Source organism: Lactuca sativa, chromosome 3 (genome assembly GCF_002870075.4).
Source record: "Lactuca sativa cultivar Salinas chromosome 3, Lsat_Salinas_v11, whole genome shotgun sequence".
In the NCBI taxonomy this organism is placed as follows: domain Eukaryota; kingdom Viridiplantae; phylum Streptophyta; class Magnoliopsida; order Asterales; family Asteraceae; genus Lactuca; species Lactuca sativa.
In genome coordinates, this window is record NC_056625.2 from 130,076,364 (window position 1) to 130,103,617 (window position 27,254).

At 40.4% G+C, this 27,254-nt stretch overlaps 1 protein-coding gene across 1 annotated transcript; it reads right to left on the minus strand.

Moving 5' to 3' along the window:
* Positions 1-18,009: 18,009 nt before the first annotated feature.
* Positions 18,010-19,020, minus strand: LOC111912953 (uncharacterized). Its single transcript, XM_023908675.2, has 2 exons — positions 18,735-19,020; positions 18,010-18,635 (listed from the first exon to the last, which is right to left on the minus strand). Exons 1-2 carry the CDS (start codon positions 19,018-19,020, stop codon positions 18,010-18,012), a joined length of 912 nt encoding a protein of 303 aa, XP_023764443.2.
* Between the last annotated feature and the right edge of the window lie 8,234 nt (positions 19,021-27,254).

The window sequence follows — 27,254 nt, forward strand, 5'->3', positions numbered from 1 at the left end:
TAGTTCCAGGGATTAGGCCGGTGCGAGACTAGACTAGACGTTCGGAAGGAATTCTCGAGAATCCTTAGGGAAAGACATATAGGGAAAAGAGCTGTAGACTTCTTGTTTCCCGATGATCACAGGAACGAGGGACGCATGGCAATTCCTATCGGAAAAACTTTTTGAGCTTTGAGGTACGAAATGATGTGAAGGTTTGATGCCGAAGTTCACGAGAGTCGGGTCGGGGGAAAGATCTAGATGGGCGAGCCTTTCGAAACCAAGAATATCGACATGAATGAGACTCGGTCATTACATGTCAAACATAGCATCAAAGTATTTCGTCAAAAGTTTTTCCATTAAATCGAATGGAACAGAATAATCCTCCGGACTTAGAATACAATCTATAGGTACGAAGTTAGCGTTCTCTTATTTCATTAGTTAGCCGTCTCGACGGTACACAATTTCGATTACAAACGAAGGATTTAGTTTAGAAAGTTGTTCAAATAGATAGATAACAGGTTTCCTTTCTGCTACTAGAATTCGAAAAGAGTTGCAGGCATAAGAGTCGTCAAAGAGAAGTATACCTGCGGCGATAGTGTGATCAACGGTTGTCTCCTCTCGTCCTATTGCTAGGACTCTTCTGGTGTTGCCAGTTGTTGCTGCTTTGGGGCAATTTCTTTTGAAGTGCCCTACTTCGCCACAACTATAGCAGGCTGGACAGATTCCCGTTTCGGATGATTGGTTTGTTGATTTGGCTGGTTTTCTGTAGGTTCGAGCAAGATGGCCCTTCTTGCCACAATTGTCACAGATTCTTTCGCGACATGGACCCAGAATACGGTGATGGTAGCTGCACTTACCACACCAAGGAAGGGTACCCGTGTATCCACTGGTAGGAGTTTGGGCCGTAGACCCGGTAGCTGAAACAGCAACAGGGGTAGTAGCAACATGGATTGCTACCGTTTGCTCTTTCTTAGAAGAAACTTACGTACTTTGGGCCTTCCGCTTGTTCCAAAATTTCTTTTTACTCCCACCTCCACTTGTGACTGGCTCGGGAGTGGTAGCCTCCTCTTCAGAGTTGTCTTCGTGATAGATCAGGGTTTGCGCAAGACATTTAGCGCTTTCATAGGTGTCTGGCTTTGCAGCCAAGATATTCCCTTTGGTTGGCTGGGTCAACCCCCAGATGAACCTCTCAATCTTTTTACTCTCTGGGGTAACCTTTCCCGGACAGAGTAACGCCAGGCCATCAAATCTTGATGTATAAGCGGCTATGTCGGAACCCTTCATCTTTAAGTTCCAGAGTTCGTGTTCTAGTTTATGTATTTCGCCCCGAGGGCAATACTCAGCGAGCAGAAGCTCCTTCATAGCTTCCCAACCCATATAATTTGCTACAGGTAGAGTTAAGGATTTGACTCGGCCGTTCCACCAAGTCAGAGCTTTGTCAAGAAAGGTGCAGGCGGCGAACTTTACTTTGTCGGATTCTGAACAGGCACATATCTCAAAGATTGATTCAATTTTCTCGAACCATCGGGTGAGGGAAATGACACCTCTGGTGCCATCAAATGATGTGGGTTTTGCGTACATGAAGTATTTATAGGAACCCTCTTTTCGGTGTCCCTGACTGTTCTCTTGGTTTTGGGTTTGAGTACCATCGGAACCATCTGAGTTCCTTTGAGATATAGCAGCTGCCACCGCTGCATTGACAGCTGCCTGGAACATCACAGGGTCAAATTTAGGAGGAGGTAGTGGCGGAGGGTTGTTGTTGGTTCTTGAGCTGGATCTCCTTCTTGGAGGCATCGTGATCTAAAAAGATCAGGAAAAAGAGGATCATAAGTCCTCTGAATTGAATTAAGAGATATGGAACAGGGGATATCTCATTAAGACAGATATAGCATCATATAAAGCGATAAAGCAGGAAAGAGTTATCAAGGCAAAAAAATTTATCGCTAGTGGAATGATCAAGGAACAATGCGTATACGAGGATTTTCTACAAAGGATTGACTCGAGAAAACTCCCATAGTATTTCATGATTCATTGCAACGACGACTCGTTGTTTGGGTTATTGGGTAAGTTTTAGGTATGCTGCATACCACAGTCACTCCCAAGCACATGTTGGCCGTGTCTCGAATGAATATAGTTGGCCAGGCTATATTGACCCTAGACACGACTACATAACTGCCCAGGTTTAACCGCAGCGTACAACACCCATTTACTTATGTTTTGTTCTACTTGTAGTTACGGATCTTGACGGCTCGGTATACTTGTATACTTTTGAAAATACTTATTTTTTGAAGGATACTTTTAGTTCAGAGCGCTTAGGCCCTTTAGTGTTTATAGTTTTATACCATGTAAGGTTTGCTATACTATGTTCACTATAAACAAGGGCTCTTATACCAATCTGTCACACCCCGAAAACCAAAGGCGGAAACATTTCCGGGGTTGACTCCACGTTGAGTATCAAATCCAATGCACATAGTAATCAAAGTGAACAACCATTATATTACATATATTTGAAAGTTTACATTTGTTACTAAAGTAAATTGTACAAGTGTGATACTACTATATAATGAACAAAATGAGACGAGTCTTCTACACACTCCGTCTTCACCAAAAGAGATCACCGGGTACCTGTCTAATGCGGACCTGAGAATACAAGCAGTTTGAAAATCAGCATAAAGCTGGTGAGTTCATAAGATGTTTGTTTTCTGAAAAATGTACCAGTTTCCTTTCGTTTTTCCGAAAAGGTTTGTTATCCAAGAAAATCCCATATTTTCTTATGTAAAACAGTTTAGTTAACTTTCATTACAGTTCAATTACGCGTTATATGTTACCCCAGGAAAATCCCATATTTTCCTAAATGCAAGACCGATTGAATATCACAGAGTATAGTTTAATACACAAAACTATATATTGAGAATCATGGGATTACTATCCCGAATTAGATATAAAATACTTTAATATACGTGAACTGTAGATGGAAAGTTGTTTGAAAACCATGGGACTAACGTCCCGTACTAGATACAAGATAATTTGATATACGTGAAAATATAGATTGAATACCATGGGACTACCATCCCGGACTAGACATAGATTTAAAACCATGGGATTATTATCCCGAACAAGATATAGTTTCAAAACCATGGGATTACTATCCCGAACTAGATATAAGATAGTTTGATAAAAACCATGGGATTACTATCCCGAACTAGATATAGATTCTAACCATAGGAATAACATCCTGCAATAGATATGAAACCTACAGACTAAAAACCATGGGATTACCATCCCGTACTAGATACAAGATATAAAGATAGAAGATTGATATAAAATCAAATCCAAAACCAAAGCCGTGAATAAACTTATATTAATACATATTGTGAGTCGGGTAACCATGCTGATACGACAACGAGACCTCCTTGACGTTTGTCAGACGTCGGACGATATCCAGAATTTGTCACCCCAGGCGTGCCCGCCTAACTGTAGCTAGCAGTTAAGGTGTGGGATTGTCAGTCCCGAATAGATCTATTCACAAATTCCTTGCTCTCCCTCTAGGAGACACTGGTTACACTTCCGGGGAGGATTTACTGATCATCCAAAAAGGGTAGTGACGAAGTCACAAGCTAGTACTAAACTATTCATAGGGTTCTCATACGTTATCAAACATACAAAAGATTATGAGGCATAATACAGTGAATACAGATACATACAATGAAACTATCTGGCAATACATCCAAATGATACGGAGATAAACTGAATCAGACATAGTTTATCTAATAATTTTATATACATGTCAGTACGTGATTAAACAAGAACTAAAGAACCCCAAATTATTCCCATAATAATTTGATTAGTTTGGTTATTTCCTTAACTGAATTTCATATAGTTGTGGTTGATAAATCATCCCTTATGCTCAGCATAATACATAAAGGGTAAAGATATTTAAAAGTTTGTCAGATATTTAATGAAATATATCAATGTTATGATTTGAAAGCATTTGTAGTTTGCTTGTATTCCCCCTGAAAACATTGAAAAACCATTGAAAAAGGGTAGGGGTATGAACTCACCAGACGCGGAAATGTGTCGAATGGAATGCTATACGTTGAATCGAGGCTTGATAAGACGCGAGGTTCCTATGTAATATGAAATGGCATACATGTATATCTAATTAGATTCACAAACTCTAATTAGATATGAAGTTACACTCCAACGAACGAAAACACCTCAAAACGAGTGTTTGGAGTGACCCGGGTGACATCTACGGACGTGTATTGATGCGTGGGACTTGGGATTTGAGTTTAATCTTCAAGAGTAAACTCCCTAATGAGTTTTCAGCCTCTTAAACCATACCCACATGAGTTCACGGCCGTGAACTCATGTTTGGGTGTTTTATGGTGCTTAATCGGTCAATAACACTTAGGAATGGTTGGAACAATTTTACGTAAGGCATGGGAGTAATTTAATCCACAAAATAACATTATTTAAGGGATTTTATGGCCCTAGCATGGAGCTTACGGCCATAAACTCCTATACCCCCTTGAATGAGTGATTTAATGTCCCAAAACTAATCACATGTGATTCCTATAATTTTTACAAGCCTTGATATGAATTTAGGGCACCAAATAACACACAATTAGGAGTTTATGGCCTTGGAGCACATGCTATGGCTGTAAACTCTCAAATGAAGAGTTTTGTTATGTTTAAGGTCCCCAAACTATTTTTGATTGGTGCTATGATTTATTCCAAGGCTTTAGGTGTGTTAAAGTGGCATTTTAACACTTTTGGAGGAGTTTACTCTCCATGTTTGAAGGGTTTACGGACCAAGCATATACCTTGGCCGTAAACTCTCATATGCTCCTCAAAATTTATGTTTAGGATGATTTATGGCCAAAACCAATATTCTAGAAGTCATATCTAAATCTTGTTGGTGTCTTGGAAGGGTTTAAGGGCTTAAAAACCCTCTAAATATGTTTTTACGGCCTAAGCACCTTCCAGGGCCGTAAAATCATAAACAAGACCCTAATTCATGCATTAATCTCGAATTTGAAGGTCAAATATGATACACAATGGGTTAAGGAAGGTACCATGGTGATTAGATGCCTTAAATTTGAGATTTGTACCCTTAAACTTGGATTTAGGAGAGAGGTTAGAGAGAGAGTAGAGAGAGGAAGCAAAAGCTTCAAATGAATGAGTTAACACGTTTATATAGGTCCCAAATCTTGGACACGATGGAATTCTACCCGATACCGGCATTAAACGGGGCTTTTGGTCGCACCCGATTAAGTTTCCGTAACCCGGCGAGGACATTTCTAAAATTTCTGAAATAAACATTTTGGGCTAATTTCATGAGTTCCTAAGGGGTTTGGACACTCATTAGCATCAGATAAACATATAAGTTTAATTAATTTAACCCAAAAACGAAAATGGAACAAATTGGTAATCGACGAGTTTTACGGGTAGAACGGGTTTTCGGCGATGAACAACTTCGGGTTGTTACAGATCTACACACCTAACACTAAATGCACATGTACAATTCCAACCTTTTCCGCATGCATGGCCTTTTTGGGGCTAAAAAAGCCAACATGACACTCTAAGGCTTGCATGGGGGCTCCAATGGCATAAATTTGCATCTTTATGTCATATCAGCCCCTCTGGGTCCTAGATCTAGTAGAATACCCACTTCGATCGATCATTCTACAAAAGCTATCAATTTTGGATCAAAAACCCTCATAAAGATGGACATAAGAAGATCTAATGAACTAATAGTCAATATAGAAACTTGATTACTAGATACTATAGCAAATGGCGTGTAGTTTATGGATGTACTCTTCCCTTCTCGAGCTCACTACCTTCTTCTTCTTCAACAAGCTTCAAAAGTACACAAAGATCACTAAAAATGGCTCACACTCTCAAATAACACCCTAGGGTTTCGTGGATTAGGGTTTGAGACAGGGAAGCTGGAAATGAGGCCAAGGGTTGGGGGTTCAGGTGCTTAAATAGGGTGCAAAAGCCCGAAATTAGGTTTTTACTCTAGCCGATCGAATCGTCGAGTAAATAGCTTAAACCCCGCATATAATATGCCCTCTACTCGACGATTTAGGGCCACCAACTCGTCGAGTTAGCCTTTCAAAATAAATAAATTAATTAGTTAAATGCATATCAGGAACGAGACGTTACAATTTTTATCCACTTGTCTTAGACTTTGTCTTCGAAGTCTGCTGCGTCTAAAAACAACTCCGGGTAGTGCTCCCTCATCTCCTCCTCATGATCCCAAATCCACTCAGATGCCTTGCGGTGCTGCCGCGACACCTTCACTAACTGAACAACCTTGTTCCTCAAGGTTTTCGTCTTATGATCCAGAATCGCCAACGGTCTCTCAATGTAGTTCATTTCGTCAACCTGAATATCCTCCAAGGTCATAATTATTGAATCTTCCACTAAGCACTTCCGCAACTAGGAAACATGGAAAGTGTTATGGATCTGGCTGAGCTCTGCTGGAAGATCCAATTGATATGTCACCTTGCCCACCCGGGCTACAACCCTGAAAGGACCAATGTATATGGGACCCAACTTGCCCCGCTTCCGGAATCGGATCACACATTCCAAGGTGACACCTTTAAGAGGACCATGTCGCCCACCTGAAACTCCAAGTCTGAACGCCGCTTGTCGGCCTAACTCTTCTGCCGAATCTGAGCAGTCTGAAGCCTGCTTCGGACCTAGTGGATCCGCTCTATAGTCTTGAGTACTACCTCAGTACTCCCCATGACTCTCTGACCGACCTCGCCCCAACATATTAGGTTCCTACACTTCCTGTCGTAGAGCATCTCAAAGGGAGACCGGTCTATGCGGGCATGGTAATTGTTGTTAAACGAAAATTCTACTAACGGAAGATATGGATCCCAACTGCCACCAAAATCTAAAACACATGCACGCAACTTGTCCTCGAGAGTCCGTATCGTCCTCTCGATCTCTCCGTCCGTCTTAGGGTGGAAAGTGGTGTTGAAGTGTAGACAAGTACCCATCCCGTCATGAAATCGCTACCAGAATATGGAAGTGAAACGGACATCTCGGTATAACATCACTAAGACATGCACTCCATCTCATGCCACTATCTACCGCACATAAATCGTGACCTGCTTCTCAGTCGATATACTCTCCTGGATCGGGATAAAATGAGCAATCTTAGTCAACCGATCCACAAGGAATCATGTCAAATCAACCCCACGTTCGGTCCGGGGAAGCTAAGTGATAAAATCCATATTGATATATTCCTGTCTCAACATGGGGATGTCTAACGGTTGCATCTTGCCATGGGGCCTCTGGTGCTCTTCCTTGACCTTCCTGTAGATCAAGCATCTCTCCACATACCATGCTACATCCCGCTTCATGCAAGACCACCAGTAGTTAGGACAAAGGCCTCTGTACATCTTCGTCGCCCCGAGATAGATGAAGAACCGGGACTTGTAGGCCTCATCCATCAAAATCTATCGTACTCCGACCCAATACGATACCTAGACCCTCCCATGCTAGGTCAACAGTCCACGACTGTCATAATCAAAGGAGGCCACCTGGCCTACGATCCGTTCGCACTTCCGCCGCTCCTCCTTTAGGCCCTCCACATGCGCCTCTTAGATCTGCTCCAATAATGGAGTAATCATTGTTATCCTCAGACATATGTCTCGAATCGGGGCCGCTACCACCTTGTGGTTTAGGGCATCGGCCACCACGGTAGCCTTGCTAAGGTGATAAAGGATCTCACAACCGAAGTCTCTAACCACCGACGCTGCCTCATGTTCAGATTCGACTGATCCGTGAGGTATCTCAGACTCTTGTGGTCCGTGTAAATGGTACAACGGACCCTATAGAGATGATGCCAACAAATGTTGAGGGCGAACACCACAGCCCCCAACTTTAATCATGCGTTGGATAGTTAGCCTCATGAGGCTTCAGATGCCTCGAAGCCTGAGCTATCACATGACCCAGCTGCATCAAAATTGCTCCCATGCTTGTGATCAAAACATCACAGTAAACTCTAAAGTCATCATCTCCCTCTGGCAAGGTCAGAATCGGTGCCTCGCATAACCGCTGTTTGAGGGTCTCGAAGGCCGCCTGGTGCTCAAGCGCCCAACAAAATGTTGCCGACTTCTTGGTTAGTCGAGTCAAACAAACAATGATCTTGGAGAAATCCTGATGAATCTCCGATAATAACCCACTAGACCAAGAAAACTCTGAATCTAAGTTTGAGACCTCGAAACCTCCCACTGCATCATGACCTCTATCTTGGCCGGATCAACCAGAATACCCTTCTGGTTGACAAGATACCCAAGAAACTAACCTCGTGCAACAAGAACTCACACTTGGAGAACCTTGCAAAAACTCTCTCCCCCCTTGATGTCTCCAGCACCTCCCTCAGGTGTTCCTCATGCTGCTCCTGAGTCTTGGAGAAAACGAAGATGCCATCAATGAAGACTACTGCAGACCGATCCAACATCGGTCTATACATGCGGTTCATGAGGTCCATGAATGCGGCTGGAGTATTGGTGAGCCCAAACGGCATCACCACAAACTCAGAATAACCATAGCGAGTCCTAAAAGCTTTCTTCTACACATCCTCGTCCATAACTCGCATCTGGTGGTAACCCAATCTCAGATCAATCTTGGAGAACCAAGATCCACCTTATTGCAGGTCAAATAAATCATCAATCCTCGGGAGGGGGTAACGGTTCCTCACCGTTACCTTATTCAACTCCCAGTAGTCTATACACATGCTATGTGACTTGTCCTTCTTCTTCACAAACAGGATCGGGGCTCCCCATGGCCAACTACTCGGCCGAATAAATCCCTTGTCTAGCAGCTCTTGCAGCTGCGTAGACAACTCCTGCATCTCGGGAGGAGCCAACCAATATGGTGCCTTAGCTATCGGAGCCGCACCAGGGAATGGGTCAATCCTAAACTCAACCCGTCTCTCCATGGGTATTCTAGGAAAATCCTCAGGAATACACCTAGGTACTCTGGCATGAACGGTACATCATCGACTATCATCTTGCCCTTATCCTAGGTATCCATAACACATGCGACATATCCTGCGCAACAGTGACGAGGGTGATGCCTTGCCCTCGTTTCTGAAAAGAGAACTGGTATGTACTGTGGCCTTTCGCCCTGGAACACTAGCGCTCCCCCACTAGGAGTCCGAACCCTCACTAACTGCTGCTCGCAGTCGATCACTGCCTCATTGGGGCTCAACCAATCCATACCCACTATAACCTTATTCCCTTGTAGGGGAATAGGAACGAGATCTACTGAAAACTGATCATCAAATAATTGTAGTATACATCATCTATGGACCTTCGCAACCCTGACGGTCATGTCATCTACTATCTCCACATCCAGTGGGTAATCCAACTCCCCCGGAGCTCCTACAAATTGCTTGCTAAGCACGAGCGACATAAAAGATCGGGTTGCACCCAAATCAAACAGCACCTAAGCTGATATACCGTTCACTAAGAACTATCCAATTAACAAACAAGTAAACATAAGCAATAGTAAATACAAATAAAGAAATAAGGAGAGAATACATACCGGTCACAACATCGAGAGCCGCACGTGCCTCCTTTGCAGTAAGCTGGAAGGCCCTGCTCCTAGCCGCAACCGCCTCTGCCTGGCCCTGACGACCATCTGTAATCCTCAGTGTGGCAGGAGTGAGTGTCGTCACTAGTCTTGCGGCAGCTAGACTCGGACATTGGGCTTTCTTGTGGCCCCTCTAATTGTACTGAAAGCAAATCAGATCTGAAAACTGATGTTGTGGTGGTGGATCTATGCAATCCCTGCTCATGTGACTAGTTCGACCGCACTTGAAGCAGCCCAAACTCCCCGCCATGCATGTCCCCTCGTGCATTTTGTTGCAGTTGCCACACCGGTTGCGACCCTGTTGGCTCCTCGATTTATGGTCTGATAACTTGGGCTTCTTGCCCGAACTTCCTATCTAAACCCCATTTGGTTCCCTCTTCCTCTCCATCTCCAAATCTAACTCCCTCTCTTGAGCCCTGACAATCATGTCTTCCAGTGTCTTGCATCTGGAGCGGCTCACAAACTGGTGGATATCACTCCGCAACATCTCTTGATATGGGGCCTTTTTCATCTTCTCGTCCGCCATGTACTGCGGAACGAGAAGCACCCTCTCCCTAAACTTGGTGGTTATCTCCGCCACTGTCTCTGTCGTCTGCTCAAGATCCTGGCGTGACACCCCAAACAAGAACGGCGAAAACGTATGGGGGCGGATGACCTCATGTATAGTATCATAACAATTTAATATGAATGAAATATAGCAACCAAATATCATACATTATAATATGCCAACATTCATTGTTTTACAAATTGTACTTGTTTAACAATTACACAAAACAACATAAAGTGGGATTGCTCAAAAGGTAGTAAATTAATCCATATCCAAGGTTCGAGTACCTGTTCATCGAGTACCTGAGAATACAAGTCATTTTGAAAAGCGTTAACATAGAATGTTGCTGATTTCATAAGCATGTTTGTATGAGAAACTTTGTAATATCGTCTTTTATAATAAGTTGTAAAACTCCAGAAAATCCAATATTTTCTATAACAAGTTGTTTGTGAGTTTCGTTCCAAAACCGTGTATAATTACATGGATGTCCTTTATTATCCTTTGTTGGTGTTTGAAAAGAGTGTATCCCCAAGAAATCCTATATTATTTGTATTTAAAGGTGTGGTGGTCTTAAAACCCAAAGACCCGAGTGATGAAAATAAGTAGTGCACAGACAGTAGTATATCGTTTTTTTCTTTTAATAAAACCAATCAAGTAAAGCTCCCCGTGAACCAAAATAGTGTTGCTAATACCTATGTGAGTCGTTATAACCATACGAATATGATGGAGTGCCTGTCTTGACGTTCTTCAGGCATCGGTTTCTGAGAAGATATGTGTCACCCTAGACTCGCCTATCTAGCTGTAGCGAGCAGCTCAGATGTGGGGTGTCAACCCCATATAGAACTATACACAAACTCCTGCTCTCCCTCCGGGAAACTCTGGTTATAACTAACAGGGCTTACCGCGTACGGTAGGTAGGTACGACTAAAGGAGAGTCTCACAAGAGCCTTAACAGATTTACGTAAACTATGACTTCCCTTTCTTGAAAAACGACTTGAGTGTATCTAGTGTAATTTAAAATATTTATATAAAAAAGTATATAAGCTCATGCAAGTTATCATGTCTGGGTGTTTTCGAAAGATTACAACCTTTAACTTGCATCTAAACACATGTATAAGCACTTTTAGTATGTTAATACAATTTTCTGGTTTTTGACTTTTCTGTCCCTGTTTTTAGAAAAATTATAGAAAAATGATCATTAGTCAAAATTTCGATCCGTAAACTCTGGGAGTCTGGAAATTGAGTCTACTTTGTTCAAAAATTTTCTCATAATTTAGTTGATCCAGAACTAGTATGAAATTGTTCATCTTTTCAGTTTGGTCCGACATTATTCCGGAAATGATAGGCAGTTTTTGAAAAATTGCCAAAAATTGTTGAAAACTCGTATGAACATGTGAGAGTAGTCATTAGAAAGATATAAGCTTGTTCTATTCTCATGTAAAACATTTTTGAAGAATATTACATTCAAGGTGGTCAAAACAGTCCGTAAATGGACTATAACATTTTTGTGGAAGGCTAGAAATTAAGTTTACTTTATACATGTTTGTACACAATGCTCATTTATGCTATTTTTGTAGTGTATAGCCCCATATGTATTGTTTTCAGGCAATATTTATGTTAAGAACACTTTTCTCATGATATTTATGAAGATTTATGTGATAAAAATCTTGTTCAAGCAAAAATCCAAAAGTTAAAATCATAACACATTTGTCCATGCAATTATCCATTGGTTAACCGAATTCTGACTTGTATCCCCCCCCCCTAAAAGAGTATGAAAACATGAAAAATAGTGGGGTATGAATCTCACCTTGGGGTTTTTGAGATGTAGAGGAAGGTGAAGGAGGATTTTCAAGCTTAGTTGTTCTTTTGGTGAGATCCTTGAAATGGTGGGTGTTCTAAGGTCTATATTTACGAAAATGGAGTGTAAGAGGAAGGATTTTAGTCTAAACTTGGACAAAACAAAAGAGTTTAACCAAAATCTTACCAAGTTATGAAGCTTGAGGAAGAGTTTCTTGAAAAACACACTTACAAACGCACGAATCTTTGAAGAAGAGGAGGAGAGAATCCTTGAGGTTTGAGAGAAAATGTGTTGAAGATGAAATTATGAGTGAGGGTGGAGAGTGAGAGAGGGGCCGAGAGTTAGAGAAGAGGTGGAGGAGGGGTTGGTTTGACTTAAGCCATGGTTGATGTGAAGTTCCTAGATGCATGGTGGGCAAGAGCTTGGAGGCATGGGCGGTAAAGTTGTGGTGGCATGCATAGAAAATTCACCATTTTCTCTTTTTTTTACTAGCTCATCCTAACCGGCCCAAGGGGCTCTAGGCCCAAGGTTGGCCCTTAAAAAATATTTGTGGGCTTGATTTGGTTTGGCCCAATGAACGTTTTGGCCCATTTATGCTTACTAAGGGTTTTCGGCCTAATTAAACCTAAAATAGGAGGTCTCGGCCCGACTCAGGCCTATGTATGGGTTTTCGGCCAATATAAAGGCTTACTAGCAGATTTCGGCCCAACAGGCCCATCAGAGGAGTTTTTGGCCCAATATAATGTTTAATAAAAGTTTTCGCCCCTATAGGGCCCAAAGAAGGGTTTTCGGCCCAACAAGACCAAGAGGAGAAGTTATCGGCCCAATAGGGCCCAATAAAGAAATCTTGGTCCAATAAGGGATTTGGACCAACAATTCTTGGGCTAATGCCTAAAAGGATTGGATTTGGCGTATTGGATCGAGTTTTGGGCTTATACGTGGTGGTGCCGAAGATCACAGGAGTCTGATCCTTGATACTATGCATCCTCGTCTACTCATCCAGCTGCCCGGCTGCAGAGCCCGAGTCTGATCCCTCACCAGTGCCTGAAGTGCTAACTGGCCTAGTGCGCGTAGCATCACTATACTGAAAAAAATACACCATAACAAAATTCAGTATACTCATCATAACTCAAGGTATCTCACATTCTATAAGTTCCTTGGATTCATCTTAGCCTTCCTTGAGTCGAGTACGAATCCTTTGCTTTCATTAGTACGAGCCCATACTACCTTTTACATTTATCCATACTTTCCTCAAGAACTGACGTGACTCCACGATGTCCCTTCTACTACTACTTCTTTACGTGCTACTCTCATCCTAGGCTTGCCCTAGGATAATCACCATCCCACTCTCCGCCATCAGCTGCATAATAAGTCCCTGTTGCATCCCCCAACTAGCTTGCGAATACCATTAAATCTTACTAAGAGTAGATAATTTGATGGGATATCAAGCCCACCAAGCAAATTTACACCCTTTGATTGCTAAATAAACGTAATATAATGGTAAAAAGGGATATCAATCCTCGGCAAATTGGTTGTATTTAATCACCAATGCAATTCAATAGAACTAGTGAAATTAAACTAATTAACTACAATTAAACTAGGGGGGGTGTTTGATTACTTGAAAACTAAAATACTTGAATAACTAAGAACCTTGCAATTAAGCAAGTTGATGAGATGCTCAAAGGTTGAGAACAATTAGTTAACTGAGGCAATTCAACACAATGAACATTTGTGTGTTTATCATTAGGATCTAATACAAAGCTTATCCTTCATCCCAAATTGATTATAGCAATCATGAAGCATGATATGCCAAGATTCCTCAAAGGTAGTATGGACGTTGGGGAAGCCCACAACACACCTTCTTAATTAAGATCAAGGGTCAATTGAAGCAATTTAATCCCAAGAAATCTATTAGCCTGAAGAATGAAGGAATCCCCAATTCCTAGAGGATGTCAAATGCTTACACATCCATAAAGGAGCTATGATTCATAAGCTAGAGATGATTTCTACCATCATAAAGCCTTTGTTCTAGATAAATTCAATGATCCAATGCAAAATCAATGAAACAAATCAACCATTGCTCAATCAAATACTAAGCTCATGATCAAAGCATCAAATAAGCATAAGAATTGTAAACTAGAATCATAAACATGTAATAAATTGATAATCAACATAAATTCTTCAAAACCCACAAACATTCATTAGTTTTCAGCCAAAGTCAACCAAATAAGAGTATTAGCCACTCATGGCAACAAAGTAACAAGAGCAATAATTAATTTGCAGCAAGAATCTACCTAAGACTTGAAAAGATGAAAGAAATTGAGTATTTTGCTCCCCAAATCGCCTCTTGCAGGTCTCCAATGGTGGAAAAATCGTGAATGAGCCTCTAGATCTGATCCCCCTAGGTTATTGTGAGCCAAATGACCAAAATGGCCAAACTAGGCAGTTGCGCGGGTACCCGTGGGTACCCGCGCGGCCAAAATTCCCCCCACTTAAATGCTGCCAGAATGCCATTGGTCCACCATTCCACTACTCCATCCTTCCACTACCAAGGATTCCTTTGGTCCCCCCCTTATCCATGTAATTTGAATCCACCAATCATCATTTAGCCAACAAATGGATGCTCCAAGCCCAAAATTAGAATTTTATGATCCATCTTCACAAGCCCGAATAATCCAAGCCAATAACTTTCAAAGCCCAATTCTTCTTCTTTGATTCCGCCAAGCCCAATAATGCCTCGGTAGCCCACTAAGTCCGTCTCCAATAAACCCGCAACCGCAACAAGCACCTAAAAACCTACAAAATATCTCATGCAACATAACAAGCACCCGGTATGATCCATAATAAAGAAAATAACGAGTATACAATGCAATAATAATAAAAAAAATATCTAAAAATCTAAAATAAACTAATAAAATAAGGAAATAAAATAAGCTATCAAATCACCCCAAGCTTAAACCTAACTTGTCCTCAAGTTAGAACAAGACTAAAATGAGCTCGGGATGAACTATCTAAAAAGGAAAAAGCAAGATACCATAGAACGTGGTCGACATCAGTCAACATGGTCAGAATTAGTCCTTCAATGGACCCTACGCATCTTCAAAATGTTCCCCGCTTTCGAGCAATAAACCCCATTCTCAACCACTTGATGGGCGAATAGATCACGGCTGGATGCGGTCGCGGTGTGCAAGACAAAGGAAACAGAGATGCGCCTAGTGAGGGCACTTTAAATCACCAATGTAGACCATAGTGCACGAAGGAAAGGCGCCTCTTCACACACTATGATTCCTACATTTGTCAGGCCAAAGTGTATAATAACGAAATAGGGTTTTACAGCACGGCCTCCAGGCAAACATCTGGTTTCAAAGGCTTCTCTCTTGTACTGTCCTTTACAGTCTACCGTCACATCGTCGGGGCCTTTTCTCACCAAAAATCAAAAATAAAATAAAATAAAATAATAAAAACTCTACGTAACCTAAATCTAAACCTAACAACCTAAATCTTCAATCTTGAACTTCTGTTATTGGGTGTTCAATCACATTTGCTGCTTGACATTCAGATTTTTTTTTTGTTTTTTTTTTGGAATCATATATATATATATATATATATATATATATATATATATATATATATATATATATATATATATAAGTCTTGAACTTGGAATCTTGTTCTTCTTTTTGTCTTGCACTTTTTCTTCTTTGCTTTTGTTGCTTTTCTTTAAACTTCTTCATTGTTTCTTTTTGTCTTCACTTTTTCCAATTTCTTCATTTTTTTGTCTTTTCTTCTTGGAAGGTATAAGGAATTTCACCATGCAAGATAGGATGGAGGCTAACATGAACACCTAATGATCATTGACAATGCGCCAAGATCAACTAAAAAGGGGTGGGATATGACTCAAAAATGGGTGTTACCGAAAAAAAACTTGGACCCAAAAGATGTGAATTGGGGGACCCACTTCAAAGTTCATCAAGCACCTCAATGCAAGGTGTGATAAACAAAATCTATCTAACTATCTACTCTAGACCCCTAGAAAAAATGATAACCTATCCTACAAAAAACGGTGAGAATCTAACTAAGCAAGGCTCAGACGAGACTCGGGAGTACTAAGGGGTACTCCCTCCAAAACCAAGATGCGAGTCTTCAATATCTTCAATGTCTTCAAAATACCTTACCAGGCTAGTCTTTGCTCGCACACATTGGCATGACCAACCACATCCCTCCGCACCTAGACCCAATCAAGCTACATGCATCTGACCCCCACACAAGCGGTCTCAAAGTGGTCTGTGAGGCTCAAAACGTGTCCCATTCATCAAATACAAGGAATTCCATATCAAGACCCGGGACCAATCTATGATTCAATACTTATGACTCGATGCTCTGGTACCTGTAGGGATGCGAAGACAAGAGAGAACAAAAATGCATGAACTTAAACTAGAATGCATGTAAAAAGTATGAAAATTAGAAAAGAAAGAAATAAAATATGCAATATTTTTGAATTTTTTTAATGCAATTTTTATGAATGCCCTAAATGACTAACTCTAAATGCAACTATATACAACCTAAATGCAATAAAAATAAAAGATTAGACTACCTCACCCCAAGCTTAAAATTAAGCATTGTCCTCAATGATTAGGATGAGAGTAAGGAAGGATCATACCGGGATCAAGATGGAGGAGGCCTGCGAGGATGGTATGGAAGCAACACATGGGTTGCATGATGATGCTTGGATGGAGTTCTTGGCTGCCTAAATACACATGAATGAAAGCTTGGTGGCGCAAAGGACGCATATGAAATGGATTGAAATTTTCTTATGAAATGACATATTTGCGCGGGTACCCTCACAAACTTTGCGCGGCTGGGAGGCAGCCGCGTGCACACATCAGAATACATCCCATGTTGGGGTAATTTGGAACTCGGAATCTGCGTGGCTAGGGGTTCGGTCGCGCAAGGTTTGCGTGGGTGGCAATTGGCCGCGCAAACATTTGCGCGGGTGAGGAACCGGCCGCGCGCAACAATCAGATTGCATCCCATGTGGGGGTAATTTAGAATTCGGAATCTGCGCGGCTGGGGGTCGATCGCGCAGTTGCTGCGTGGGTACTTGCGCAAAGTGCAAATTTTTGGCATTTTTCAAACTTCACCAAGATCATTTCTAGACTTCAATATGTTTATTTTGAAGCCAACGTCAAGCTTAGAATCACCCAAAACTTTAAGCGGATATTATTTATTTACAATGCATTTGTTTAACGTCTTTGCCAAGACATAGCTCCGCTTCCGTCAGCCTTTGTAATTCGGATTTTCCAATTTTATGTCGTCAAATTCTCCTGTGTCAAAGCCTTCATAAAATGGTTTCAAGTGATGCCCATTCACTTTGAATATTTGATTTGTTTCCAAACTTTTAATTTCAACCGCACCGTGATCAAACACTTTTATAACAATAAAAGGTCCGTGCCATCGAGATCGCAACTTTCCCAGGAATAACTTTAAGCGTGAATGATAAAGGAGAACTTTTTGACCCGGAATAAAGTGTTTTTGGGTTATATCCTTGTCATGATATGCCTTTTTCTTCTCTTTGCACCTTTTAAACCTTTTAATCATCTTCTTGTTGACCACTTCCATCATTGGAGGATCCAATCTTCTTTGAGTTTTCCTCTTAGGATTACAATCATCTTCCATGAGTATCTTGTTTGTGCATACATTAGGGATTATCTTGTTTATTGGCTCAATCACATCAACCCGATACAATGGAGAAATGTTGCTAGGGTACCTCATTCCTTCAAAGATGTTAAGGTGAATGGTTTCTCCATCAAACTCCATAGTTATCTTTCCTTTATGGACATCAATGATTGTGTGAGCGGTATGCATAAAAGGTCTTCCAAGGAGGATCATAGATGATTTGGAAGGAGTCTTCTCTTCAAGATCAATCACATAAAAATCCGCCGGAAAAAACAAGTTAATTAACTTGTACTAACACATCCTCCAACACTCCCCTTGGAGATACCCTTGACTTGTTTGCTAATTGAATGAGTACTCCGGTTTCTTCCAAAGGTCCAACATTGAGTGATTAAAAACCTGAATATGGCATCACATTGATCGAGGCTCCAAGATCTAACATGGCACTTTCGACATGCAAATCACCAATGGTACAAGGGATAACAAATATTCCCAGATGCTTGCATTTGGGAGGTAACTTCTTTTGGATAACTGTAGACACATTTGCATTGACTTGAATCTTTTCATTTGCCTTGAATTTCCTCTTCTTGATGCATAAATCCTTGAGAAATTCTGCATAACTTGGAATTTGCTTAATAGCATTCAATAGTTGAATGTTGATTTGGACCTTGCGGAAAGTTTCAAATAATTCATTTTCTTCTTCTATCTTCTTGGAAAAGGCTAACCGGGAAGGGAAGGGTGGTGGTATGACCAATGGTTTGATGGGTTTGTTGGAAGAGTCAGGTTGATCAACGTTTGGCACAACCGGTTCCTTTGGAGTAGCTTCAACCTTCGAAGGCTCAACAACAATAACCTCATTTTCTTCTTCTCTTGAAACTCTTTTAGGGTTGCTTTCTCCAAGTGTTTTTCCACTTCTCAAAGTTATTGCACTTACATTGGGGTTCTTCTCGGTTTGAGATGGAAGTCTACCCCTTTGTTCTATCTTGTTGAGAGCGGTTGCCAAGTCTCCAATTTGTGCTTAAATGTTGGAGAAAGTATTATTGGTTTCTTATTGAAATTGGGTTTGGCTTTGAGCAAGAGAAGTGACAAGTTCTTGAACACTCATTTGATAGGTACCATTTGATTTGCCTTGTTGTGGAGGTTGTTGGTAATTTGGAGGGTTATAAGAATTTTTTGGATATGGAGGTTTTTTGGATTGGTATTGTGGATGTTGGGGTCTCATCAAAAGATTTGGTGGATTTTGCTTTGGTGGATAAGGGATGTTTTGGTTATTCCTCCAATTTGGGTTGAAATTATTTTGAAATCCCATGGGTCTTGGTTGACTTTGATATCCGCCCATTGCATTCACATCTTCCGGTTCACTTCCAAGTGTAGGACACTTATTTGTATGATGGCCCGCCATTGCACAAATACCACATACCATTAATTGTTGACCACTTCCCACCACCATTTGACTTAACACATTAGTCAAATCCAAGAGCTTTGATTCCAAGTGTTGAGTGTTGCTAACTTCACCAACTACTAGTGTAGAATTTCTCTTTAAGTCATTTCGAGTCCCAAAATTCCTTTGATTTTGATAAATGGTACCAAAAAGTAATCGGATCTCGTGAGGGGTTTTGTTGAAGATGTCACCACCACTTGAAGCATCAATCATCCTCCGATCTTTTTCATTCATACCCTCGTAAAATTGTTGAAGAAGTAGTTGTTCGGGTACATTGTGTTGAGGACAACTTGTACACAAATTATTGAAGCGCTCCCAAAAATCATGAAATGTTTCATTTTCCCCTTGACGAATCCCCAAAATGTTACTTCTTTGACTTGAAATGCGGGAGGTGGGATAGAATTTGCTATTGAAGGCCTTGAGTAACTCTTCCCATGTGTGAATTGATTCCAGTGGTAAGTTGAATAACCACTCTCTAGCTTTGTCTTCCAAGGTGAGCGGGAAGGCGGTTAGCTTGAAATCATCCAATGTCACATTCTCGGGCAACATGCTACCACATCTCATATGAAAGGACTTTAAATGCTTTTGAGGATCTTCTCTATCCAACCCATGGAATTTGGTTAGTTGATGGATGAAACTTGACTTCAATTCAATCCCTCGGCGGTTTGCGGATAAACAATAGCAAGAGGTGTGTGAGTAACATTTGTTTCCATCATTTGTCTATGTGTCAACTCTTGAGGGGGATTGGGTGGATTGGGGTTATTGAGATATTGTTGCAAGTAATTGGGTGGTTGATGATAAGGTGGGTAAGGGTATTGGTTGTGATTGTAAATTGGTGGTGGATAAGCTTGGTAATTGGGATATTGGTTGTAGGGGGGTTGTTGTTGTGGGTACATTTGGTTTTGGTACATTTGAGGGGGTTGGTAATTGGGTTGATTTGGGTAATGTACTTGTTGTTGAACTTGAAAAGCATTGTTTTGAGGTTGGTTGTTTTGTTGGAAGTTTTGGTTTTGTGGTTGATAATTGGGTTGGTTTTGAGGAGGGGCTTGATTCCAAGGTGGCATATCAATGAGAGGTTCTTGTGGTTGTTGTCTTGGTTGATGGGGGTGGGGTATTGGCATCTTCATTGATTGGGTTTGGGTTGGGATTGTGAGGTGGAGTGTGATTCATGGCTATGTGGTTTTCAAACGGAATGTCTTCAAAGGAATGACCAACAATTGGAAAACTCGGTTTGGTGTCCGTTTCACTTGAAGTATGAACTTGATCTTCTATGTTGATTAGTGGAGAAGAGGAAGAAGCTTGAACTAGTTGTTGTTAATTTGCTTGTTTGGCTAACTTTTTCAACCTTTTTTCTTCTTTTTCAATTTCCGGATTGTAAATAGTTCACCGGTTCTTGTATACATAGGCATAAAAATCAAATAACAATAACCAATTTCCCCGGCAACGGCGCCAAAACTTGATGGGATGTCAAGCCCATCAAGCAAATTTACACCCTTTGATTGCTAAATAAACGTAATATAATGGTAAAAAGGGATATCGACCCTCGGGGAAATGGTTGTATTCAATCACCAATGCAATTCAATAGAACTAGTGAAATTAAACTAATTAACTACAATTAAACTAAAGGGGGGGGGGGTGTTTGATTACTTGAAAACTAAAATACTTGAATAACTAAGAACCTTGCAATTAATCAAGTTGATGAGATGCTCAAAGGTTGAGAATAATTGGTTAACTAAGGCAATTCAACACAATGAACATTTGTGTGTTTATCATTAGGATTTAATACAAAGCTTATCCTTCATCCCAAATTGGTTATAGCAATCATGAAGCATGATATGCCAAGATTCCTCCTAGGTAGTATGGAGGTTGGGGAAGCCCACAATACACTTTCTTAATTAAGATCAAGGGTCAATTGAAGCAATTAATCCCAAGAAATCAATTAGCCTTAACAATGAAGGAATCCCCAATTCCTAGAGGATGTCGAATGCTTACATACCCATAAAGGAGCAATGATTCATAAGATAGAAATGATTTCTACCATCATAAAGCCTTTGTTCTAGATAATTCAATGATCCAATGCAAAATCAATGAAACAAATCAACCATTGCTCAATCAAATACTAAGCTCATGATCAAAGCATCAAATAAGCATAAGAATTGTAAACTAGAATCATAAACATGGAATAAATTGATAATCAACATGAGTCCTTAAAAACCCACAAACATTCATTGGTTTTCAGCCAAAGTCAACCAAATAAGAGTATTAGCCAATCATGGCAACAAAGTAACAAGAACAATAATTAATTTGCATCAAGAATCTACCTAAGACTTGAAAAGATGAAAGAAATTGAGTATTTTGCTCTCTAAATCGCCTCTTGCAGGTCTCCACTGGTGGAAAAATCGTAAATGAGCCTCTAGATCTGATCCCCTAGGTTATTGTGAGCCAAATGACCAAAATGCCCAAACTGGGCAGTTGCGCGGGTACCTGCGCGGCCAAAATTCTGCCCGCACAAATGCTGCTGGAATGCCATTGGTCGACCATTCCACTACTCCATCCTTCCACTACCAAAGATTCCTTTGGTCCCCCCCCCCTTGTCCATGTAATTTGAATCCACCAATCATCATTTAGCCACCAAATGGATGCTCCAAGCCCAAAATTAGAATTTTATGATCCATCTTCACAAGCCCAAATAATCCAAGTCAATAACTTTCAAAGCCCAATTCTTCTTCTTTGATTCCGCCATGCCCAATAATGCATCAGTAGCCCACTAAGCTCGTCTCCAATCAACCCGCAACCGCAACAAGCACCGAAAAACCTACAAAATATCCCTTGCAACATAACAAGCACCCGGTATGATCCATAATAAAGAAAATAACGAGTATACAATGCAATAATAATAAAAAAAGTTCTAAAAATCAAAAATAAACTAATAAAATAATGAAATAAAATAAGCTATCATAATTCTTCGAATGAGAGATCCTACTATAAAACGGTTGGAATCAAACAAGAGCTGTGAAATAGAGCGAGACCTAACCTTCTGAAATTATTTAGTCCTCGCTATATGTAACTTAACATATTCGTTGACTAGTTAGTTGAAGACAACTAGAACTCCTAAAAGAGAAAACAAAGAAGCATTCGAGCATTGAGTAACGACAATCAAGCATATCTCATTCAGGCTATCCCTGACTAATTTGTACTAGCATGCAGTTCATAAAGCTGATACACATATAACAGGCACATAAGGCATCCTTGCTAGATCCTTATTCCTAATCTAGCATGCAGTTCTATTTAAGTTGATACACATATAACAGGCACATAAGGCATCCTTCCTAGATCCTTAGTCCTAATCTAGCATGCAGTTCTCATAAAGCTGATAAATATTTGGGAGTACTTACTTGAGCTTGGCTTATTGGATGCACCACACCCTTTTCTCTTTTTTCAAAGTTCTTTTTGCTTTTTCTAAAATTCCTTTCTTTTTCTCAAAATCATTTTTATAAAAAGGTTTTCCTTTTGAAAATTTCTCTACCAATTCCTTCGTTTGAGTTCAGACACACCCAAAAGTGTGACTGAATCCCTCAAACCAAGGCTTTGATGCCAACTTGAAATATCCCCATCTATACGGTCCAAAAATATCGTTTCATATCATTTAAGAAACCACAAGTATCAAAATTTCATGAATCGTGTATCTCAAAAATCTCATATCATCTATCAATGCATCAAAATCATATGCCAAATATTAGAGAGAACTCTCCCAAGCTAAAAGTTGTGATGTGTGCCATGCAGTCATCCCGAGCTCTTCCCATTGCTAGTGGAAGTACCTGAAACCAAAACTAAAAACTGTAAGCACGAAGCTTAGTGATTCTCCCCAACTACCACATAGCATACACATGTCACATAAAAATATATTAGGCCCCACCCCTGATACATCGAGTCAGGGTCAGCATCAGCTTTCTCGGCATTGGGCCCCACCCAACATCGAACCATATTAGGCATCGGGCCCCGTCCGTCATCGAGCCTCGCCTGTCATCGAGCCTCGCCCGACATCGAGCACATCTTGGAATAAATCTGAACACAATCAAGTAATACACATAACCTAAGCATATATCATTAACATTTAAACATTCCTCGGGCCCCACCCAGAATTGAACTGTAGTCCGGAAACATACTAACATTCCTCGGAACTGCCCCGACATCGGACCGAAGTCCGGAAACATACAAGTACAAATGCATGCAAACGTTCCTCGGGACCGCCCCGACATCGGATCAAAATAAAGAAGCACATATAAACCTACATCGGGCCTCGCCTGATATCATACCGTAGTCCGGAACTACTACTAACTAAACGGGTCGGCCATGGTACCTTAGTCCCGTTCCTACTAGTGTAAACTCACCTCGTGTACTAGCTACGAAATCTCGTGGGAAGAATCTCCGACAGCTGCTCCAACGACTCCCTAGCTATCAATTTCACAATAACACTTAATCAAAATCTGATAATCCTTCTTAGGGTAAAATGACCATTTTACCCCTAGTCAAAGTCAACGTCATGGTCAACTCCCAGTGGACTCAACTCGTCGAGTTACCTTCTAACTCGACGAGTTCCTATACTACTCAGACTCGTGACCAACCGAGTCAACTCATCGAGTCCCTTGATAGACTCATCGAGTTCTACCTGGCATAGAATCGAGACAACCCGACTCAACTCGTCGAGTCCCTTTCTAGACTCACTGAGTTCCCTTGTTTGTTTGGGTTATCTTAATGGATTAAGCCCATACACTTTAGATCCAAGCTTCACAATTTAGAAAAACCCTTGCAATGCCCTTTTAAAGGTAATGTCTCTAACTTTACCCATTAGTACCTCTTCTTAAAGGATTTAGCTCAAACCTGTAACATCCCGAGATTCAGGTGCATTTCTTTCATCCTTATTCTTTATCGAATTGTCATGTTTAGTCCTTGAGTGGAGGACATGTAGCAAGTGAGTATGTTGGGCGTACCAGAGGAGTACGCTGCGCGTACTCACACGCTTAATTTGGATGTGGAGTCGCCAAGGTACGTTGGGCGTACCTAGAGTTACACCGGGCGTACCCGTCCCAGGTGCAAAACCCTAATCCTCCATGTGCACTATTTAAAAGGTGTTATGGCTCATTCCTTAGCCTCCATATTAGTGAGTGAAACCCTAAAAGAGAGCCCCATCATTCTTAGAGTGAGAGAGTGTTGCTTTTGAGCTTGTTAGTGCTTTAGTGGCTTAGTGAAGAAGGAGGAAAGGAGATCTTGGAGGCTAAAGCTTGAGGTGCCATTTTGGATCGGAGATCTATAGAGGAAAGAGCTACTCTTGGAGGTATAAAGTTCAAAACTTTCCTCTTCTTTTGGTTGCTATTGTATGTGTCCTTTTTAGGGCTAAAAACCCCAAAGGTGGAGACTTTATGAGTGTAAAGTGCTCCATGGTCCAAGATCTGTCCCTTTTCAGTGTTATTAGTGATGTAGAGCCATAAAGTTCCCATCTTGGATGTTACTTTGGAGTCATGCATGTGTTTTAATCCTTCTAGAGTTGAAGGTTGGATCATTTTAGGAGTTAGTGACTTGTTCATCCATGCAAAGGCTTAAAGTCATCAACTTTATGGATTAAGGGGCTTAGAAGGGGTCAGATCTAAAATATGGACGTAGGTCTTAACTGTTTAAGACCTCAAGAGCAAAACGGCTGAAGTAGGGAAGTACGCCGGACGTAATTCCTAGTACGCGCCGCGTACTGGGTGGCGCTCCCTGATTCTGAGGTGCAGCCGGGTACGCTCAGCGTATACATCTGGTACGCCCAACATAACCCGGAGAGTTGACTTTTGGTTGACTTTTACGGTATGGTCTATTGTGGGGCCTTTGAGCTATGGGAGGGGTAAAATGGTCTTTTCCCCTTCTGAGAGTGTCATAAGAGAACATAGTCTAGCCTTTGGAGTTATATTAAATAGAGTATTATTTTCATATGATTAGGCGAAGGCTAGGCCAGCGTTTACCGAGTCAGAGATTTACCGAGATACCCGAGGTGAGTCTTCTCACTATACTTTACCTAGTGTGGTAGTAGAGTTCAGAGACAGAGTATTATAGAGTTATATGCCAGTGTGATTGCATGTTATTATGTGTTGTGATTTGTTGTGATATGTGATATGCATGATTCAGAGTTACAGAGTTGGGACTTTCGGGTCCCTAGAGTTAGGGCCAGAGGGCCCACAGAGAGTTGGGGCTGGAGGGCCCCACTGAGACACATTGACCAGAGGGTCAACAGAGTTACATCCTCGAGTGGCTATTATGTGATTAGTGTGGTATTTTGGGGAACTCACTAAGTTTATGCTTACAGTGTTCAGTGTTATGTGTTTCAGGTACCAGTGATGACCGCGGGAAGGCGCCGGCTTGATTCGTACACACATATGGGATTGGATGTATTTTGATCTTGGGAGACATTTGTGATTTAAAAACATGATGTTATCACATTTTGTGAATGAATGGTTTTATTTAAAATGTGTTTACAAATGTGAAAAATTGTTTTAATTTTTACAGTGTTACAAAACCCTAATTCCGTAGGACCTAGAACATGGTCCTTACGCCATCCTTACACATAAATAAAGCTCACAACCTCAGATCTACACTCATAACACTAAATGGACACATAAAGTTCCCACATTTTCCACATGTATGGCCTTTTTGGGGCTAAAAATGCCAATATTACACTCTAAGACTTGCATGGGGGCTCTAATGGCATAAAGTTTGCATCTTTATGTCATATAAGCCCCTTTAGGTGCTACATCTGGAAGAATACCCACTTGGGTCGATCATTCTCCAAAAGCTATCAATCTTGGATAAAAAACCCTCATAAAGATGGACATAAAGAGATCTAATGAACTAATACCCAAGATAGACACTTGATTAACAGAAAATGTAGCAAATGGCATGTAGTTTCTGGATCTACTCTTCCCTTCTTGAGCCCTCTGTCTTCTTCTTCTTCCACAAGCTTTAAAAGTACAAAAAGATCACTAAAAATGGCTCTCACTCTCAAATAACACTTTAGGGTTTCGTTGATTAGGGTTTCACTCTGGCCGATCTACTCGTCGAGTCGAGGGCCCTTGACTCGACGGGTAGGTAGCTTAAACCTTGTGTATAATTTGCCTTCTACTCGATGAGTTAGGGCCACCAACTCGTCGAGTCACCTTTTCAAAATAAATAAATTAATGATTTAAATGCATACCGGGAACCAGGCGTAACAAATTATTTAGTAATACAAGTTTTATCTTCTTATATCGTTTGAAACGAATAAGAACTATTTAATTTTTTTTATCAAAGATAAATATTACGTTGTCGATGTCGGATATCCATGTACTACGAGAGTATCTTTCTCCATAAAAGGTACAAAATTCATTATCATATAGTAGGCTTTCAACATGGGCAAAATGCTGCTATACATCTTCCCACCGAAGCAAAAGAGACATTTAACCATTACCGATCATCATTGAGAAATATCATCCAACGAACTTTTGGAGTTTGGAAAGGTAGGTGTGCATTACTGAGAAATATACATGCTAATACAAGTATACACACCAAATAAACATTATGATAGGATCAATGGTAATCCATAACTATATTGGAAATGATGGTAGGTATGATCAAACATTTTACAATACAAAACAAGAATACTATATTCCCAATGATGTTGAGACATCATGTGGTACTTATTAATAATTTAGCTCATAAAATGAGGTTGAAGTATAAGTCGTACAAATCATAATGATCATCGTTGATGACCTAAAAAATTAAGAATTAAACTCGACTTTTCTGAAAACCACAAAGACTATTTTTGAAAATTTCCCTTGTAAATATTTAATTTGAAGAATATAGTTATGTAAAAATCTCTTTGAATGAAATCAGTTAATGACATCTACATTCTCATTAATAAAATTGAATATAATTCATGATTTAATGTTAGGTTCAACTATTTTTATGATTAAGCGATTTAAAAAGATTTATTTCAATTTCCTTTTATTTATAATGTAATTTAGTTTATAATTTTATTTATTGTAAATTGTTATTATTAATTAAATTTAAAACCATTTATTATTATAAAAAATTTATTGAAAACTAAAATCTTTGTATAATTTTTTTTATATATTTATCTCACATTAAATAACAAAATTATCTATTCTCACAAATTTGACAGG